General features: G+C 37.0%; 1 protein-coding gene across 1 annotated transcript in view; it reads right to left on the minus strand.

Moving 5' to 3' along the window:
- Positions 1-19,606, minus strand: part of LOC122808188 (alpha-2-macroglobulin-like protein 1) — a 452,973-nt gene that overhangs the window by 176,861 nt on the left and 256,506 nt on the right. Inside the window, exon 14 of the mRNA XM_044079156.1 lies at positions 18,671-18,819. Coding sequence (XP_043935091.1) covers positions 18,671-18,819 — 149 coding nt within the window. The remainder of the gene's footprint in view (positions 1-18,670; positions 18,820-19,606) is intronic.

Genomic DNA, 19,606 nt, shown 5'->3' on the forward strand with positions numbered 1-19,606 from the left:
TGGGCTCTTGGTGAATGGTTCTTATTTCTTAGATAATGGTACTCAGAACACTGGATGTGAGGGTAATGTTACTCAGTCTTACAGTAATCATTCCAATACTGTCATTCAAACTGATTGTGGGCTCTTGGTGAATGGTTCTTATTTCTTAGATAATGGTACTCAGAACACTGGATGTGAGGGTAATGTTACTCAGTCTTACAGTAATCATTCCAATACTGTCATTCGAACTGATTGTGGGCTCTTGGTGAATGGTTCTTATTTCTTAGATAATGGTACTCAGAACACTGGATGTGAGGGTAATGTTACTCAGTCTTACAGTAATCATTCCAATACTGTCATTCGAACTGATTGTGGGCTTTTGGTGAATGGTTCTTATTTCTTAGATAATGGTACTCAGAACACTGGATGTGAGGGTAATGTTACTCAGTCTTACAGTAATCATTCCAATACTGTCATTCAAACTGATTGTGGGCTCTTGGTGAATGGTTCTTATTTCTTAGATAATGGTACTCAGAACACTGGATGTGAGGGTAATGTTACTCAGTCTTACAGTAATCATTCCAATACTGTCATTCAAACTGATTGTGGGCTCTTGGTGAATGGTTCTTATTTCTTAGATAATGATACTCAGAACACTGGATGTGAGGGTAATGTTACTCAGTCTTACAGTAATCATTCCAATACTGTCATTCGAACTGATTGTGGGCTCTTGGTTAATAGTTCTTATTTCTTAGATAATGGTACTCAGAACACTGGATGTGAGGGTAATGTTACTCAGTCTTACAGTAATCATTCCAATACTTTCATTCGAACTGATTGTGGGCTCTTGGTGAATGGTTCTTATTTCTTAGATAATGGTACTCAGAACACTGGATGTGAGGGTAATGTTACTCAGTCTTACAGTAATCATTCCAATACTGTCATTCGAACTGATTGTGGGCTCTTGGTGAATGGTTCTTATTTCTTAGATAATGGTACTCAGAACACTGGATGTGAGGGTAATGTTACTCTGTCTTACAGTAATCATTCCAATACTGTCATTCAAACTGATTGTGGGCTCTTGGTGAATGGTTCTTATTTCTTAGATAATGGTACTCAGAACACTGGATGTGAGGGTAATGTTACTCAGTCTTACAGTAATCATTCCAATACTGTCATTCGAACTGATTGTGGGCTCTTGGTTAATGGTTCTTATTTCTTAGATAATGGTACTCAGAACACTGGATGTGAGGGTAATGTTACTCAGTCTTACAGTAATCATTCCAATACTGTCATTCGAACTGATTGTGGGCTCTTGGTGAATGGTTCTTATTTCTTAGATAATGGTACTCAGAACACTGGATGTGAGGGTAATGTTACTCAGTCTTACAGTAATCATTCCAATACTGTCATTCGAACTGATTGTGGGCTCTTGGTTAATAGTTCTTATTTCTTAGATAATGGTACTCAGAACACTGGATGTGAGGGTAATGTTACTCAGTCTTACAGTAATCATTCCAATACTGTCATTCGAACTGATTGTGGGCTCTTGGTGAATGGTTCTTATTTCTTAGATAATGGTACTCAGAACACTGGATGTGAGGGTAATGTTACTCAGTCTTACAGTAATCATTCCAATACTGTCATTTGAACTGATTGTGGGCTCTTGGTGAATGGTTCTTATTTCTTAGATAATGGTACTCAGAACACTGGATGTGAGGGTAATGTTACTCAGTCTTACAGTAATCATTCCAATACTGTCATTCAAACTGATTGTGGGCTCTTGGTTAATAGTTCTTATTTCTTAGATAATGGTACTCAGAACACTGGATGTGAGGGTAATGTTACTCAGTCTTACAGTAATCATTCCAATACTGTCATTCGAACTGATTGTGGGCTCTTGGTGAATGGTTCTTATTTCTTAGATAATGGTACTCAGAACACTGGATGTGAGGGTAATGTTAGTCAGTCTTACAGTAATCATTCCAATACTGTCATTCGAACTGATTGTGGGCTCTTGGTGAATGGTTCTTATTTCTTAGATAATGGTACTCAGAACACTGGATGTGAGGGTAATGTTACTCAGTCTTACAGTAATCATTCCAATACTGTCATTCGAACTGATTGTGGGCTCTTGGTGAATGGTTCTTATTTCTTAGATAATGGTACTCAGAACACTGGATGTGAGGGTAATGTTACTCAGTCTTACAGTAATCATTCCAATACTGTCATTCGAACTGATTGTGGGCTCTTGGTTAATGGTTCTTATTTCTTAGATAATGGTACTCAGAACACTGGATGTGAGGGTAATGTTACTCAGTCTTACAGTAATCATTCCAATACTGTCATTCGAACTGATTGTGGGCTCTTGGTGAATGGTTCTTATTTCTTAGATAATGGTACTCAGAACACTGGATGTGAGGGTAATGTTACTCAGTCTTACAGTAATCATTCCAATACTGTCATTCGAACTGATTGTGGGCTCTTGGTTAATGTTTTTTATTTCTCAGATAATGGTACTCAGAACACTGGATGTGAGGGTAATGTTGATAAGTTACGCAGTTTAAATAGTCACGTACATATGGAAGCTTGTTCTTCCAAATCATTTCAGAGATAACCAAATCATCCAACCCAAGTAGCAGTCTAGTTATATAACTGTAACATTAACTAAAGGTAAGATATGTTCGGCTATTTCAAAAAATAATGTAGTGCAAGGAGCGTGGGGATTATGCTCTGATATCCAGAAAAAGAAAAATCAGTTAAGTGCTACTATAGCACAAAACACCATCTTAACAAATGTTAAGCACCTCCTGCTTTGGTTTGGGTCTTGCACTAAACAAGTCATATCTGCCGGTACTGACCAGCAAAGACTGCAGCAGAATAATAATAAAAAAAAAAAAAAAGATTTATTTCTGCCCTCTGTTAAGTATTAGTAATGTGTCCCTCTCTTCCTCTTATAAACTTAGAAAATTGTTATAATAACACAATTTCTGCAAAACTACATTTTATGAAGGTTATGAAGTCTGAAACTCAAATGTATGTCATTATTTTGTGAATTCATTCCTCAGTAGTTTCTCACAAACCTGCAGATTTTATGAGGAACAGACCAAACATATAGGTCCATGGGTTCATAGGTATCTACTAGGCTATTTCCCCTAGGACCTATATAACCCTAGCCAGAAGGTAGAAATCTTGACATTCTGAGAAAAGATGTTGGTGACAGCACTTGCTAAGTGCGTTATGGATTTAAAAAACACCAAAACACTGTGTGTGTGTGTGTGTGTGTGTGTGTGTGTGTGTGTGTGTGTGTGTGTGTGTGTGTGTTTGTGTGCATGTGTGTGCAGCGTGTCATGCGTGTGTGTGCATGTGTGTGTGTCTGTGTGTGTGTGTGTGTGTGTGTGTGTGTGTGTGTGTGTGTGTGTGTGTGTGTGTGTGTGTGTGTGTATGTGTGTGTGTGTGTGTGTGTGTGTGTGTGTGTGTGTGTGTGTGTGTGTGTGTGTGTGTGTGTGTGTGTGTGTGTGTGTGTGTGTGTGTGTGTGTGAGCGCACGCATGTGTGTGTTTGCGTGCGTGTGCGTGCACGTGTGTGTGTGTGTGTGTGTGTGTGTGTGTGTGTGTGTGTGTGTGTGTGTGTGTGTGTGTGTGTGTGTGTGTGCATGTGCGTGTGTGTGTCTGTGTGTGTGTGAGTGTGTGTGTGTTTTCTCTGGAAGTAGTAGTACACAGAGTAAAAGCTCCATGCACTACAAAGAATTATAATTACTTCCCCTGATCATAACTTTTACTTATGTGTTCTCAACATGGGTGCCAAGAGTCACCTCTTGAGCTTTGACCTTAAGGTGAATTTCTTGGCATCCATCTCTTTAAAACATAATAAACAGGTTATGATTGGAAGCCACTCATATTCCTCTACATTGATATTAATTTAAACAATAAATGCCTTTGTGTGAGGTGGATGACTAACAGAGAGATAAGAGAATATGTAAGAGATAGTTAAGATGAAGATCTGTAGGATGGCTCTTGGAAGTAACTACTAAACTAATAATACAACTGGCAAGTTAGGTTTAAGTGATATCAGTGGTAATTCTTATACAAATTCCTTGGCAGAGAAAGACAAACAAATCCTAATTATAGGTGATTGATTGATAAGAAGTATAAAGAACAATCTCCCAAACATTCAAAGAAAAGAGATGTCAGTGTCTTGTGTGGGTGATGTAAACTGCGGCGTATAAGTGACACTTTTAGCCAATTATGTGACAATCATTTATAATAACATGCAATTTTTTAGTAGGAGGGTCCAATGATGTTAACAGGACAAGTGAATTAATATTTTATAAAACTGTGTATAAAATATTTTATTTAAGTAAAACATATGGATTCAAACTGGTCTTCTTTGATATCTTTCCACCACCCATATTTAAGGGTAAACATGCTTAATAGCAAGATCATTCAATAATATTATTAAAAGAAAATATTTGTAGTACTGTATGAAAAATATACCACGATGAGAAATGTTTAATAACAAACTTGTATACTTTATAACGTTTTGTAGCATTTTAACCATATGAGTTACTGTGTATTGTCTAGCCATCTGACAAAATTAGTTAAAAATTTTGCAGAGAGGCAGAATTGACTAATAAGAATACCTGTTGGCTAATGCTTTAAGTCTTAATAATAAATTATGTGAATTGGAGACATACTTATAAAGTGATTCTTTTGATATACTGTTTATAACAGAAACTTGGTTTAGTAATATCAATACTCCATTGTCCATCCCTGTTTTTTATGGTCCTCATACTTATAAGTCTAACGAGGAGGGGTATCTATTTATATTTCTGTGAATTTTACTTCTGTATTAAATTTAAGTGAAGGAGAGGAATGCAGAAGGTCAGATGATTGTGGATTTTGCGAAAAGGATGAACATGGCTGTGGTGAATACGTATTTTAAGAAGAGGGAGGAGCATAGGGTGACGTACAAGAGTGGAGGAAGATGCACACATGTGGATTATATCCTATGTAGGAGGGCCAGTCTGAAGGAGATTGGCGACTGTAAAGTGGTGACTGGGGAAAGTGTAGTTAAGCAGCATAGAATGGTGGTCTGCAGGATGATGTTGATGATCAAGAAGCGGAGGAGGAGTGTGAAAGCAGTGCCAGGGATTAAATGGTGGAAGTTAAAAAAGGTGATTGTGAGGTGGAGTTCAGGGAAGAGTTAAGACAGGCACTGGGAGGCAGTAAAGAGTTACCGAATAGCTGGGTAACTACAGCAGAGCTAGTAAGGGAGACTGCTAGGAAGGTGCTTGGTGTGACATCTGGACAGAGGAAGGAGGAGGACAAGGAGACATGGTGGTGGAATGAGGAAGTACAGGAGACTATACAAAGGAAGAGGCTGGTGAAGAGGAAGTGGGATTGTCAAAGAGATGAAGAAAGTAGACATGAGTATAAGGAGATGAGGCGCATGGCAAAGAGAGAGGTGGCGAAGGCTAAGTATAAGGCATATAGAGAGTTGTATGAGAGATTGGACACTAAAGAGGGAGAAAAGGACCTGTACCGATTGGCTAGACAGAGGGACAGAGCTGGGAAATACATGCAGCAGGTAAGGGTGATAAAGGACAGTGAGGGAAACGTACTCACAAGTGAGGAGAGTGTGTTGAGTAGATGGAAGGAGTACTTTGAAGGGCTGATGAATGAAGAGAATGAGAGAGAGAGAAGGTTGGATGATGTGGGAATAGTGAATCAGGAAGTGAAACAGATTAGCAAGGAGGAATTAAGGACAGCTATGAAAAGGATGAAGAATGGAAAGGCTGTTGGCCCAGATGACATACCAGTGGAAGCATGGAGGTGCTTAGGAGAAATGGCAGTGGAATTTTTAACCAGATTGTTTAATGAAATTTTGGAAAGTCAGAGGATGCCTGAGGAGTGGAGAAAAAATGGTTTGTTACCTATCTTTAAGAATAAGGGTGATGTGCAGAGCTGCAGTAACTACAGAGAGATAAAACTGATCAGTCACAGCTTGAAGTTATGGGAAAGAGTAGTGGAAGCTAGGTTAAGAAGGGAGGTGATGATTAGTGATCAGCAGTATGGTTTCATGCCAGGAAAGAGCACTACAGATGCAATATTTGCTCTGAGAGTGTTGTTGGAGAAAGACAGAGAAGGTCAGAAGGAGTTGCATTGTGTCTTTGTGGATGTAGAGAAAGCATATGACAGGGTGCCTAGAGAGGAGTTGTGGTATTGTATGAGGAAGTTGGGAGTGGCAGAGAAGTATGTAAGAGTGGTACAGGATATGTACAAGGGTAGTGTGACATTGGTGAGGACTGCGGTAGGAGTGACAGATACATTTAAGGTGGAGGTGGGTTTACATCAAGGATCAGCTCTGAGCCCTTTCTTATTTGCAGTGGTGATGGACAGGTTGACAGACGAGATTAGACAGGAGGCCCCATGGACTATGATGTTTGCAGATGACATTGTGATATGTAGTGAGAGTAGGGACCAGGTTGAGGAGACCCTGGAGAGGTGGAGATATGCTTTAGAGAGGAGAGGAATGAAGGTCAGCAGGGCTAAAACAGAATATATGTGTGTAAATGAGAGGGAGGGTAGAGGAATGGTGAGGATGCAGGGAGTAGAGTTGGTAAAGGTGGATGAGTTTAAGTACTTGGGATCAACAGTTCAGAGTAATGGTGAGTGTGGAAGAGAGGTGAAGAAGAGAGTACAGGCATGGTGGAATGGGTGGAGAAGAGTGTCAGGAGTGATTTGTGACAGACGGGTACCAATAAGAGTGAAAGGGAAGGTCTACAAGAGGGTAGTGAGACAAGCTATGTTATATGGGTTGGAGACTGTAGCATTGTAGAAAAGGCAGGAGTCAGAGCTGGATGTGGCAGAGTTAAAGATGTTAAGATTTGCACTGGGTGTGACTAGAATGGACAGGATTAGGAATCAGTATATTAGAGGGTCAGCTCAGGTTGGACAGTTTGGAGACAAAGCAAGAGAGGCGAGATTGCGTTGGTTTGGACATGTGCTGAGGAGGGATGCTGGGTATATTGGGAAAAGGATGCTAAGGATGGAGCTGCCAGGTAAGAGGTAAAGAGGAAGGCCTAAGATGAGGTTTATGGATGTGGTGAGAGAGGACATGCAGGCGGTTGGTGTGAAAGAGCATGATGCAGAGGACAGGAAGAAATGGAAACAGATCATCCGCTGTGGCGACCCCTAATGGGAGCAGCTGAAAGAAGATGATGATGATTAAATTTAAGTGATGAAGCAACAGAGTTTATTATTGTAAAATTAACCAATGGATGTAAGAATGTGGGTCTTTTTATCGCTCACCAAATTTATCTATTGACTTTGATATTGTATTAAGTCAACATATAATTACTAGTTTTAAGAAGAACTGTTTTATAATTGTTGGAGATTTAAACACTCCTTGTGTAGATTTAATAGCCTTATCATTTAGTAATCTGGAAAATAAGATTTTAATTGAGAATATTTCACATGGTTACACACAGACTGTAACTGAAAACAGATGGCGAAGTAAAGTAGTCAATGTAGTCTGATTTTAGAAATCATCACGAATCCCCTCTTTTCAAAATTTTGAAGATCTTCTCTTGGAAGTATCCAAACTAGAATCAATGACAATCTAAGCTAGATCTCCTAGGAATACAGTGGTATATAATCAATGGATGAACATAACTAATCTATTAGAAAATTAATAACAGAAAGGTATTACCAGTTTTATTCACCTGTTTTAATTTAATTTATTTGTCTATAATTAAGTTAAATCTGTGTACATAGTTCATTACTTTTTTTAAATTTTTTATATTAATGTTGTTGTTTTTATCTATACCATCATAAAACATGTCTAGTTTTTTTTGTTAATAATTGTATTTTTCAGAAATGCTTTCAATAAAACTTATTTCAAAATATGTAGTCAGATTTTCTAATAAATAAGGCTGTTATTCTTGAAACTGAAGATTTTATTTTATTTTATTTATTTATTTATTTTTTATTTTTTTATTTTAAACTACTAATAGTTAAGGAATAGGAGCAGGTAAAAAAATCTATAAAATAGACTTCACTGCTGTTAACACTGAAATGTTTGTTATTAAGTGATGGTTCTGAACATATAACTGACCCAGAAGCTACGACTACCTTGCTTGTGATGTTTTTATGTATTTTCTTTATTTTATTTTATTTGACATTTGTTGACCAGGATAGTCCAACTGAGCTACTGCCCTTTTTCAGCAGAGGTCTGGGGAAAAAAAGCTTCACAGTACAAAAAAGCAAATATTGCACAACTAAAGTAAAATAAAATAAAATAGTTAAGCAACAGCCATTGCAGTACAAATAAGAGAAAACAACTAAAGAGACATTAATACAATGCAGTAAGTATAGAAACTGGCAATAAAAAAGAAAACTAGTAATTGCACATATTGGATTGTGATCAGTGAACAAACGTACGATTCAAAAGCAGTTTGTCGTTTTAGTTACATGAGATGTAGATATTTATTACAAAAGCCAAACTGCAAATAGGATGCAGGTAGCAGGTTTCCAGGACTAAAAAGTAAAGAAACATGGACAGTAGGAGATAGTCATGTGATAAGAAGAGCTTACATTGAATATGGCAATAAGAGGTAAAGGAGGAAGTGGATGAAAGGGAGGAATGGAGAAAAAGCACGGGGGGGGTGGTTCAAGTGGGATGATTGCAGTGACAGGACCAGGTACTGTCTAGGTGGTTTTTGAGTGCTTTTCTGAATTCATGTACCTGGGTAATATTTCTGAAGGTCATGGAAAACTTGTTCAATGATAGAGTGGAAAAATAACTGTAGAGATTATGGTCAAAATAATTTTTGGGTTTGTGAATCTGTAACAGACACTGGTCTGAACTTCTGAGGGACTGAGAGGGGTATAGAGGGAGAAAATTAAGGAGATGTTTGGACAGGAGGAGGGCTTGTTCAGGATGGAATGGATGATGAGTAGTTGAGTAAGCAAGAGTTGGTGAGGAAACTCTAGTCAATTGAGTGTCCTGAGAGTGTGCCAGTGTGAAATTCAGAAGGCAGATTAGCAGCAAATCTATCAACTTTGTTGCACGTGGTTTCAATTTTGGAAAGTAATGAAAACTGCAAGTTTGTTAAGATTTGTGAGCTGGAGAAGTGGTTAGGGAGAAGGTAAGATTGGGCAAGTGAGATTCTGGAATCTGATGTGAGGAATATTTTGTTTCTATAGAGTAAGCCGAGCATTTGGTGGATTTTCTTGACACAGTGAAGTACATGAAGGTGAAATTTCAGTTGGTCATCTATGACTGCTCCAAGTAGCTTAGTGTGGGTTTCAACTCTGATAGTAGTGTTGTTAAGGGAATGGATGGTGAATGAAGTTTTGAGGTAGGAGAGGGATTTTGGAGTTAAATATGAGTTGGTTATTAGTAAGAAAACTAACAGAACCATGGCAGTATGAACTGCAAAAGCTGAACTTTACCAGTGCTTCTGGTGCCTTGAACGCATTTTTGGCCACGGTACCAGAAGCACTGGTAAAGTTCAGCTTTTGCAGTTCATACTGCCATGGCTCTGTTTGTTTTTTTTAGTGTTGTTTTTTCAGTAGAATTGCAGTTGTTAGTAAGCTATGTTTCAGTGAAGTTGAAAGATTTATGTGTCAGGGTGAGCAGGTAAAAGGGGATGTTAATGATGGAGATGACAGTGGTGTTGTCAGCATACTTAGGGATGACTGAGGACAGGATGTGTATCATTGGTTAGTGAAGATGGTAAAAGGAAGGAGGCCTAGAATTGAGCCTTGTGGGACTTCTATTCTGATGGAAGTAAAGGAGAAAGTGCAGAGAGCCATTTAATAGATTGCTGTCTCTCTGTGAGGTAGTTGCTGAGGAGGAATGGAGTTGAGAATGTCTGGAGAGGAGGATAGGGTGAGAGGCAGTGTCAAAGGCTTTGCAGAGGTGTAGAAAGAGATAGGACACTGGTTTATTTTTGTTTCTGGGTAGGGAGATGGAGTGAGTAAAGGAAATAAGAGCTGTAGTGGTGCTGTTGGGGGATCAGAAGCCATGCTAGGTATGGGTGATGAGGTTTTCTTTAGTGAAATAGGCCATTATTTGTTTATGAACACAGTGTTCAAGAATTTTAGAGAGGGGAGAAAGTATGGCAATAGGTCGATAAATAGAGAGCTCCATGAAGTTTCCACCTTTGTGGATAGGTATGGTATAGAATTGTTTCTACAGAGTAGGGACAGGAGATTGACTGACTAAGCATTTATGAGGATGGAGACAGGATATGCTATGGAGTTAGAATCAGCATTAAGGAATTGAAATGGCAGGTTATCTGCAGATGGAGAACAAGGTTTAAGCTTAAGAAGGAGTTTTTTAATGTAGTTGGTAGGAACACACTTTAGTAAGAAGAGGTTGTTTTGCAGTTAGGGGGGTGGTGGGAAGTGAGGGATTGGATGGGTTGGAAGTCTGCATAAGTTTGCTGATGGTACCAGTGAGCCCTTGGAGACCAAAGTTATTCATGAAAAACAAATTGAAAGGTAATAGCAGATGGAAAGAAAAAACTATGCTTGGTTATGGGACAGGTTTGGTGTAAGGATCCCAGGAAAAAAAGTGTCCTAGAGATAATACACACAGGGTCCACAGAACTACCATTAATAAGAAGCTCTCATCTGGTATAAAGGGAGCGGATAGAAAACTGGCTGACTGAGTGTAAGTTAATGCTGAGAAATAGATAGCCGCAATTCGAAGAACTGGGGAGGGGAGTGCGCACACTACACTTTTACAAGGTTAGCTCAGGAACTGTAGATATGGCTAAACTGTTTACACTCAGTGATAGTATTTTTTTCAGTAGATCCATGGTAAATAATATGAATTTAGTTGGCAGCTGTCCACTTTTAATGGAAGAATATATAAAATCAGCATTAGTTAGTATTAAAAAGAATTCGGAGACTGGGCCAGATGGGTTGAATGGCTATTTTCTGAGAGGTAGAAGTGACTGTACTCTTGTTTAGTTTATTTTTTTGTTTACAAATCTCTACTTGAATGCTTTGTTCTAGAAATTTAGAAGGATGATGTTATTCCCATATGCAAAACTCACACTAAGTATACTATTAGTGACTACAGAACAATTAATTTAATGTGTATTCTGGGAAAGTGGTTCAAGTGGACATTAAGTTTATCCTTTAAGCATGTGTTCAGTTTCTCTGGTGATATTTACTGACATGTTTTTATGTGTGGGAGATCTAGCCTAACTAATTTTAGTTAACATTTTGAATACGTAAAAACCTTTGGATAAAGGCTTAGCTATAGATGCGATCTATTTAAATCTGTCTATGGCCTTTGATTCAGTTCCAAATTCTGCCTATACTGATATTTTGTGTAAGTCTTGCATAGATGTTTGTATAACAAGATGGGCTGCAAATTGTTCAGTGGGTAGCTCAGAGTTAAAATTAAGAACAAATATTCAAAATATGTTTATATTAAGTGTGGTGTTCCCCAGGGTTTGGTTTTTAGATCTTTGTTTTTTGGGTTACTGATGAGTGATTGCCCTCTGTCAAGTCAAATTTGTTTGAGTAAATTTGCTGATGGCTTAAAGGTTGGAGAAATAGCAACACACGTAGCAGACCATCAGTGTTTGCAAAGTTACTTGGATATGATAACTATATGGTTACAGCAAAAGGGTGTGACATTTAGTACTAACAAATGCTGAGGTGTTCATTTCGGTGCCACTAAGTATAATTATCCTTACAGACTGGATAACTCTATCAGCCTCCTAGTTAACCAAATTAAGGACTTGGGTATAACTGTTGGCTATTTCACACTCTCTCTCTCTTCTAACTTCTTCTGTTCTCCATGTGAGAAATATTGTTAAGAAATGTTATGGTTTAATAAAGAACATTTTTAAGACTTTTATATCTAGGGACAGAATCATTATGGTCTAGCTATTTTCAGATTGCATTTACCCTATGATAGATATTATGGTTCTTTTTGTATGGTTGGGATTTTGTATATGGCTAAGCTTGTGAGAAGTCAAAGAACATTTACAAAATAAATCACTGGATATGAATTTTTTTTCTACCATATGCAAAGCAACTAGAAAATTGATCATTGTATTCAATAGTCAACAGATTGTTAAGAGATGGTTTAATACTGAAATTTAAGTGAACAAAATGTGAAGTGTATTCTGCTATGCTGGGTATTGATTATACAGACCACAGATTAAGTACTAGGATTAGTAACTTATAAGTCCACTCATCAAGTTGACAATTCAAAATTTAATTCTTCATTGTTTTCACTATAGGACTGGAAGAGTATGGAGCACCCTACCATTGCATATAATAAACCAGTTATTAATGTTAACAAGTTTTGGCTAGATTCATTGTTTAGTAATCTGTTAAATTAAATGTGGTCTAAAATAAAGCAAGCCCCTTACTGGCCTTATAGACTCAAGGCTTGAAACGCATTTCATTGACTTATTGAATATAAATATATCTATGTATGTATGTTTGTGTGCGCATGTGTGCATGTTAACAGAGGTAAAAGCGAAGCAGTCCCTCACATAGGACATTGGGGGGGGGGGGTTCCCCTGCTAAAGTGACTTTCTTTGATTGACTGTGTGGGGATATTTTGACTCTGACAGTAGGATAATTATAAATAGATGTGTGTGTGACTGTAAATGTGTATGCTTGTGTGTTTGTGTGTGTGCATGTGTATATGACTGTGTGTGAGTGTGTGTATGTCTGTGTGTTTATGTGCATGTGTATGCTCGTGAATGTGTGTGTGACTGAGAGTGAGTGTGTGTGTGTGTGTGTGTGTGTGTGTGTGTGTGTGTGTGTGTGTGTGTGTGTGTGTGTGCGCGTGTGTGTGTGTGTTTGCTCATCTGGCTGAGTGTGCTGAAATAAGGTAAGAACCTTACATAAAAAATCATAAGCTGATATGTACTGCCACATTTAATGTGTTAAGCTTCAGCTGAATGATAATGAATGACTAGTTTTTCAGACATTTTGTGAGAAGAGGCAACTATGTATTAACAGAAAATTAAATATAGCATATAATTTTAAATATTATAGGACAGTAACAAGACATATCATATAAGTGCCTCTGGCAGGTTTTGGAACTCTCTTAGCTAGGCTGATGGATGACTAATTTATTTGCTCTGCTTGAGGCAATCACCACAACATTTATCTTAATTTCTACAATTATTTTCTTTATTACAGAGCAAAGTATGTCTGTATTAAAAAAAAAAAACAAGGCAAAGAATTATTTTTCATGTATTTCTGTTATTTATTATATTCTATAGTGCCTCATGCTTTTATCTCTCTTATGTAAAATGTTGACTTTTTGTAGATGTGGGGTTTAATGAGTTTTTAAAAACTCTATCCTAACTACACATGCTGGACCTGTGGCAAATAGAAAACCAGATTTTGGAAAGACACCTCTGGATTACCAGAATGACCTTGTTACTTGAATACCCATCTGATAAAAAGGGTAGATGTGACTGGTTGGGGCCATACCAGCTTTGCAAGTGTGGCTTAGCATTCTATATCATAGTTTGATTTGGTTGTCAGATCTTTCTTTATTAGACAAAGGCCTCAATTTTATTCCCTCCCAAACCAGTTTTTTGAATGATGTCTTAATTGACTTGAGGTTATTTTGTCGTAATGTGTCTTTGAAAATTTTATTTAAAAATAATAGTGTTTTAGACACAAAAGCTTTAAAGAATTTTTTTAGAGTCAAAAGTAGTTTTATTCCTCTCATGCCACATAATGTAGAAAGCTTCTTAAAAATGTGTGAGAAGGATTTTTATGAATGGTTCGCTTCTAACAAGAAAAGATGTTGCTTTTTTAATGTTACTAAAGATGAACAAAACTCTATCCATTCCCTGAAGAAAAATAGTCACATCATTGTTAAGCCAGCTGACAAGGGTGGGGCAGTGGTCATCATGAACTCCTCAGATTATTATAACATCATGAATAGGCTACTAACAGATGATATGGTCTATGAAATGATTACTAGAGAGAGGGTCAACAAAATCATTAAAACAGTACACACTGACCTTTATGACCTCTTGATGTGCGGCCAGATAAGCTGTGAGCTTTATGAATATTTTCTGATAGAATTCCCCACTATCCCCATAATTAAAGGTCTGCCTAAAATACACAAAGACATCAAGCCCGTACCAATGAAACCAATAGTCTCTAGTGAACGTTGGATAACCTCTACCATTTCATCTTTTGTGGAAGGGCTATTAAGACCCTTGGTAGATGACATCCCTATTATTCTGAGAGACCCATATCAACTGATTGAGTTTCTAAGAGAATTTGAATTAGATAGAGTGGAAACAGATTTGCTATTAGTAACTATGGACGTCAAAAACCTCTTCACATGTATCCCCAATGATCTGGGGCTTCAAGCCATCAGAGAGATCCTAGTTATCAATTCTGTTTATAGCAATAATAGACAAATTCTGATTAATTATTTACTTGAATTAATACTTAATAATAATGTTTTTTTATATCAGGATCAACTTTATTTGCAAAAATGGGGGGTTGCCATGGGCACCCCCTGTGCAAACAGTTACGCTAATCTTGTAGTCCATAACTGGGAGCTTAATCATTTGTTCAAACATGTAGGTTTTAGTAAAATAAGAATGTATAAGAGATTTGTTGATGACGTTCTCTTTATATGGGAAGGTACAGAATTGGAATGTCTGAATTTTATTAAAGAATTAGATGTCACTACCCCTTTCTTAAGATTCACAGCTGAGACATCCCCTTATCGGATACATTATTTAGACTTGACACTGGAATTGAATGGCAATAAGATTGATATGTCTTTATACAGGAAACCCACATGGAGGAACACACTATTACGTTTTGAAAGTATGCACCCCAGGTTCACTTTCAAAGGGATCATATTAAGTCAAATGTACAGAATATATAGAATATGTAGTGATAGGAACATTTTACATTCAGAACTTAACAAACTAGAAGCCCTGTTTAGAGAAAGAGGCTATCCCATTAAGTTAATAACTGAATGCAAGCAGGAAATTATCAGGAGAATGAATAGTATACAAGATTCAGTTGATCCTGATAGGAATTTTCGTACAACCCGTACAAAGAATAGAGAGAAGTTCACTGATAAATTGAGTTATGTCACTAAATACACCAGTGATGTTGTCAATCTCAATAAAATCATCATTAGGAACTGGAATGTTTTGATTATGGACCCCTTCACCAGAACAATAGTGGGTGATTTTCCCAGGTTTAGCTACAAGACCTGTCACAATTTGAAACAATTACTATGTCTAGAAAAGATTTCTCTATTAAACAATAGGACTAGTGACTTACAGGGCACCTTTCCTTGCGGGCGATGCCATATGTGTCCGTATATTTCTAAGAATGTTAGTTTTCAACATCCTGAAGGGTTTTTCACTTTTGTACCAAGTTTTCATAGTGACTGCAACAGTGTTAATTTAATTTATTTAGCCACTTGCGACCATTGTGAAGTATTTTATGTAGGCCTTACCAAGAGGAGACTCCGTGACAGGATTTACAATCACTGTTACGATATTAAGAAAGGGCATGAATGCAATGCTCTAGCTAAGCACATTGTTGAACATAAAACACACATGTTTAGTTTTAGGGTCCTGGAGATATTGGCTATTAACAACAGAGAAGGTGACAGCATTAACCAGTTGGCCATTAGGGAACTCAAATGGATTTTTACATTGAAAGCTCACATATACCCTGGCATCAACCAGTTTGTATCTGTTAAACCTATTCTTAACAATAGAAAGTTGTGATGTCAATATACATTTCTTAACATCTGGGCTTAGATGTTTGCCTTACATCTCAGCTTTTTGCTTTATTTTCTTTTTTATTGTTTTTGTGAAAGAGACAGAAAAAATCCATAAGCACTATTATCAGAAGTATATTTTATGTATGAGCACATATTTATACATTTTTCATGTTTTTTTGTTATATGTACATTTCCTAATTATTTACATTATTTACATATAAAATAGTGACTGGTTAACAACACTCATGTCCTATATATATGTTCGGTGCGTTTCTCCAAACACATATATTCATTATATATATATTTTCTTTTTAAAGCTATATCTCCCTTCCTTTTTCATAGCTTAAGTCTTGTCATATTATACAATACGACCCTAAGTTGAATCCAATGGCCATTTTTAAATTAAAGTGTTAATATAGCTGGTAGTTTTAAGTTTCTTCTCAACCCATGTTCAATAGCAATAATCAGTTTTTTAAGTAGACCTTTGATTGTTGTTTATTTATCCCTAAATTTGTTAAGGTTTACAGAGTAGATCTGTCGACTTCCTAGGACCATGACACTAAACGCAATTACACACCGTGCCTTACAGCACTACTGGTACTTTGCTCTGGCTGTAGTCAGATTAGTTTTTTATTTTCGGTTATCATTTCTTGATATTAGATGCATTCAACTCTGTTATACATATGACATACTTGAGAGGCATCAAATAATATTGCCTTTGAAGTATTGTTTATATGGCAATCAGTTGTTTATTTTTTCCCCTTTTTTACAACGATTTCGCTGTTTACTTTTGTTAGTTTTTATACTAATTTTGACATTTAACGTTACATTTGATTCTGTACATCTTGCATTTAAGAAATGACACATTTTCACTAGTTGTATTATACATAGAGGCATTTTTTTCTTTGCATATTTTGTCCCTTCTTTTGTTCAGTTTCAGTTTAAGGACGTTCACAGTGAATATTCAAATTGGGTTTTCTTATTAACACTGTTTAAATTTTTCTGGTTCATATACACAGTAAATGAATCATTTGTTAAGTTTTTCTTTGTTTTCATTATTCTGGTCCGGTTTTCGTCCAGGAAGCCGAGGCTAAAGGATTTTTTATTTAAATGGTTTTGGTGGTGATATTTCCAGGCAAATGGTTTTTTCGAATTTGGGATGGGCTGATTGGTTCTCTGGAACTGTTTGTCATTCGGGCGTATGGTCTTGGTGGTAGAGAATCTTTTGACGAACGTTTTTTGTTTTTTACTCTACTTTTCAATGCCTCTGCCTTGACAGTGCCGTCGGGTTTCTCAGGCATTTGAGCACTTGTATAGAGAATGGGGCTTTGACATCTACGGATACCCATGATGTTTGAGATGAAGGGAATTGTCTGCATGAACAGGCTCACATTCATACGATATATCAATACTCCATGTTTACATAAGGTCAAGGTGAGCATGATGACCTAAGTAGTTGTAACATCCTTCCTTTATTGGATTTTTAAAATATTTTGGGCTAATTATGACTACAGGATGGTTTTATGTATTGCATTTATGTAATGCTGTCTATGCTTTTTAGATGAGACTTGTCGTAGATTTGGACAGTCCTGAGACTATGTTCACAGTTTATAATGAATCGGAACGCGATCTGATCTTGCTTTACATTTAACGTTTTCACTGCATTAAAGAGAGTTTTGTGATAGTTGTTCAGTATAATGTAACATAGTTTGTTTATTTAGCATCAGAAGGACATGGTTTGTTAATTTACCTGACTTTGTTGGTATCAGCAACTATTTTTAATTTTGGTTACACTGTTTCTTTAACAAGCGTACTGAGGAAATGTTAATGAGTCAGTAATTGTTTCATTATTGTTTAATTCCTTGGTTTGCGCGCCAAAATGTTTTATATATAAGTACCCTGTTTTTATAGTTTTAATACACCTGAAGAAGCGTAGTGTAGCTACGTGAAAGCGCTTGTGTTTTTTACTTCAATAAAGAAGACATTTCGTTTACTGAGTTCATTTCGTGTGGTGATTCCTGTGGATTCTGTACTACTGAATTGGAAATGTATGCACGTTTGGTTACTATTTCCATGGTAGAGTCATTTAGCTCATGAATCTGTGAGGAAACAATTATGTTCTGCAAGCTGCATAGGATACTTGATATTAAATCTAGTTTTTCTGTTGAGACATAAGCAAATTTGCTTAGATATAAACAGAATATTGCACACAGTATTTAGATGTTTTTGTGCAGGTCCTGTAACTCCTATAATATAGCATCATCACATTTTTTCTGGTGCAGAATGGCAGGCAGGTCAGGGGGTGTGAAGAGTGAAGAGGGGAGTTAATATGTGGTCTCAAAGTGAGCCAGCTGATGTGTTTACATGTCACTGCAGGTGGGTTATAACACCTAACTCAGAACATTCACATTCAGTGACCAGTGAGCAGTATAGCGGTTAAAATAATTTAGCAATAGCTGATGAAGCCAGTTATAAGAGGTTGCTTGCACAAATAATGGAATGTGATGAAGTAAAGCACCTTCCTAAATTCAACGAATTCCAGCAAGCTAGCATTTCTTCTTTCATGCCATTTAAATATTGACAGCATTTGGAAGGGAAGGAAATTCAATAGTGGTATGAATCACATTTTTGCAGCATGTAGTTACTTATTTAAGAAGCCATGGGGGTGGAGTGTTTCACTAGAAATCTGCCTGTCTTTATGCAACCTGGAAAAAAAGGAGTTCCTACTCTTTTACAGTAGAAGATGCTCCAAGCATTATACATCAGAACAGTCAGGTACGTGTAAAAAATAATGAATACATTAACACTGTCACTTGTTCAGCAATCAAAACATACTTCATTTCATAATAGCACTCCCTTTATGAAGATTATGAACTATTAATGCATATGTTTGCTGCCGTCTGGATATCCTCTCATACCTTGTTATTGAAGCACTTGGAAACTTTGAGGTCGACTCTTTGAGCTGTGACAGCTCCAGCAGGAAGCACAGCATAGGCTAAGAGACGGGCTGTAGGTGCAACAGCTGGACTGATTGGTAAAGTAATGTTAAAGGAACCCCTTGCAACATCTGCAAAAAGGAGAATGAAAGACATGTTGAAACAAAATAAATTATGTATCATGTTTTTCTGAAAATGCATTGATGAATCATGAAAACCCCGATTCATACTGATGTATTACTATGGACTATGAGTGACAAAAGAAATTACATACAATTAGATCTACCCAATGTCAGGAATATTTGTCTCTCTACATATCTGTACACGTGTGTATACCATGTGAATATGTGAGCATATATGTGTGTATCTTATCAATTCACCTGCCCGTAGATTTTGAACTGAATATTCACCAGCCTAAATGCCAAGATTTTGCTATTGACAAATTTTGAAAGGGGCAAAAGATACAACTTTCCCAAAACTGTTGGAATCATGAGAAGAACAAGATGTGCATGTTTGTCTTGAATTCCTGACTATTTATATTAAGGTAGGGTAGATTATGACTTCCCCATAAATCTAATTTTACTTCAACTGTGTATTTGTTATGAATATTTCAAATCTTCTATCCAGTCATACAATAAGCATGCACACACACACACACACACACACACACACACACACACACACACACACACACACACACACACACACACACACACACACACACATACACACACACACACACACACACACACACACACACACACACACACACACACACACACACACACACACACACACACACACACACACACACACACACACACACACACACACACACACACACACACACACACACACATGCGCACACAATAGTAATATTATCATTGTAGCAATGAATTAAAACTTTGAAAGCAACAT

Source organism: Protopterus annectens, chromosome 8.part0, assembly GCF_019279795.1.
Source record: "Protopterus annectens isolate FY-2018-M chromosome 8.part0, PAN1.0, whole genome shotgun sequence".
Lineage (NCBI taxonomy): Eukaryota > Metazoa > Chordata > Ceratodontiformes > Protopteridae > Protopterus > Protopterus annectens.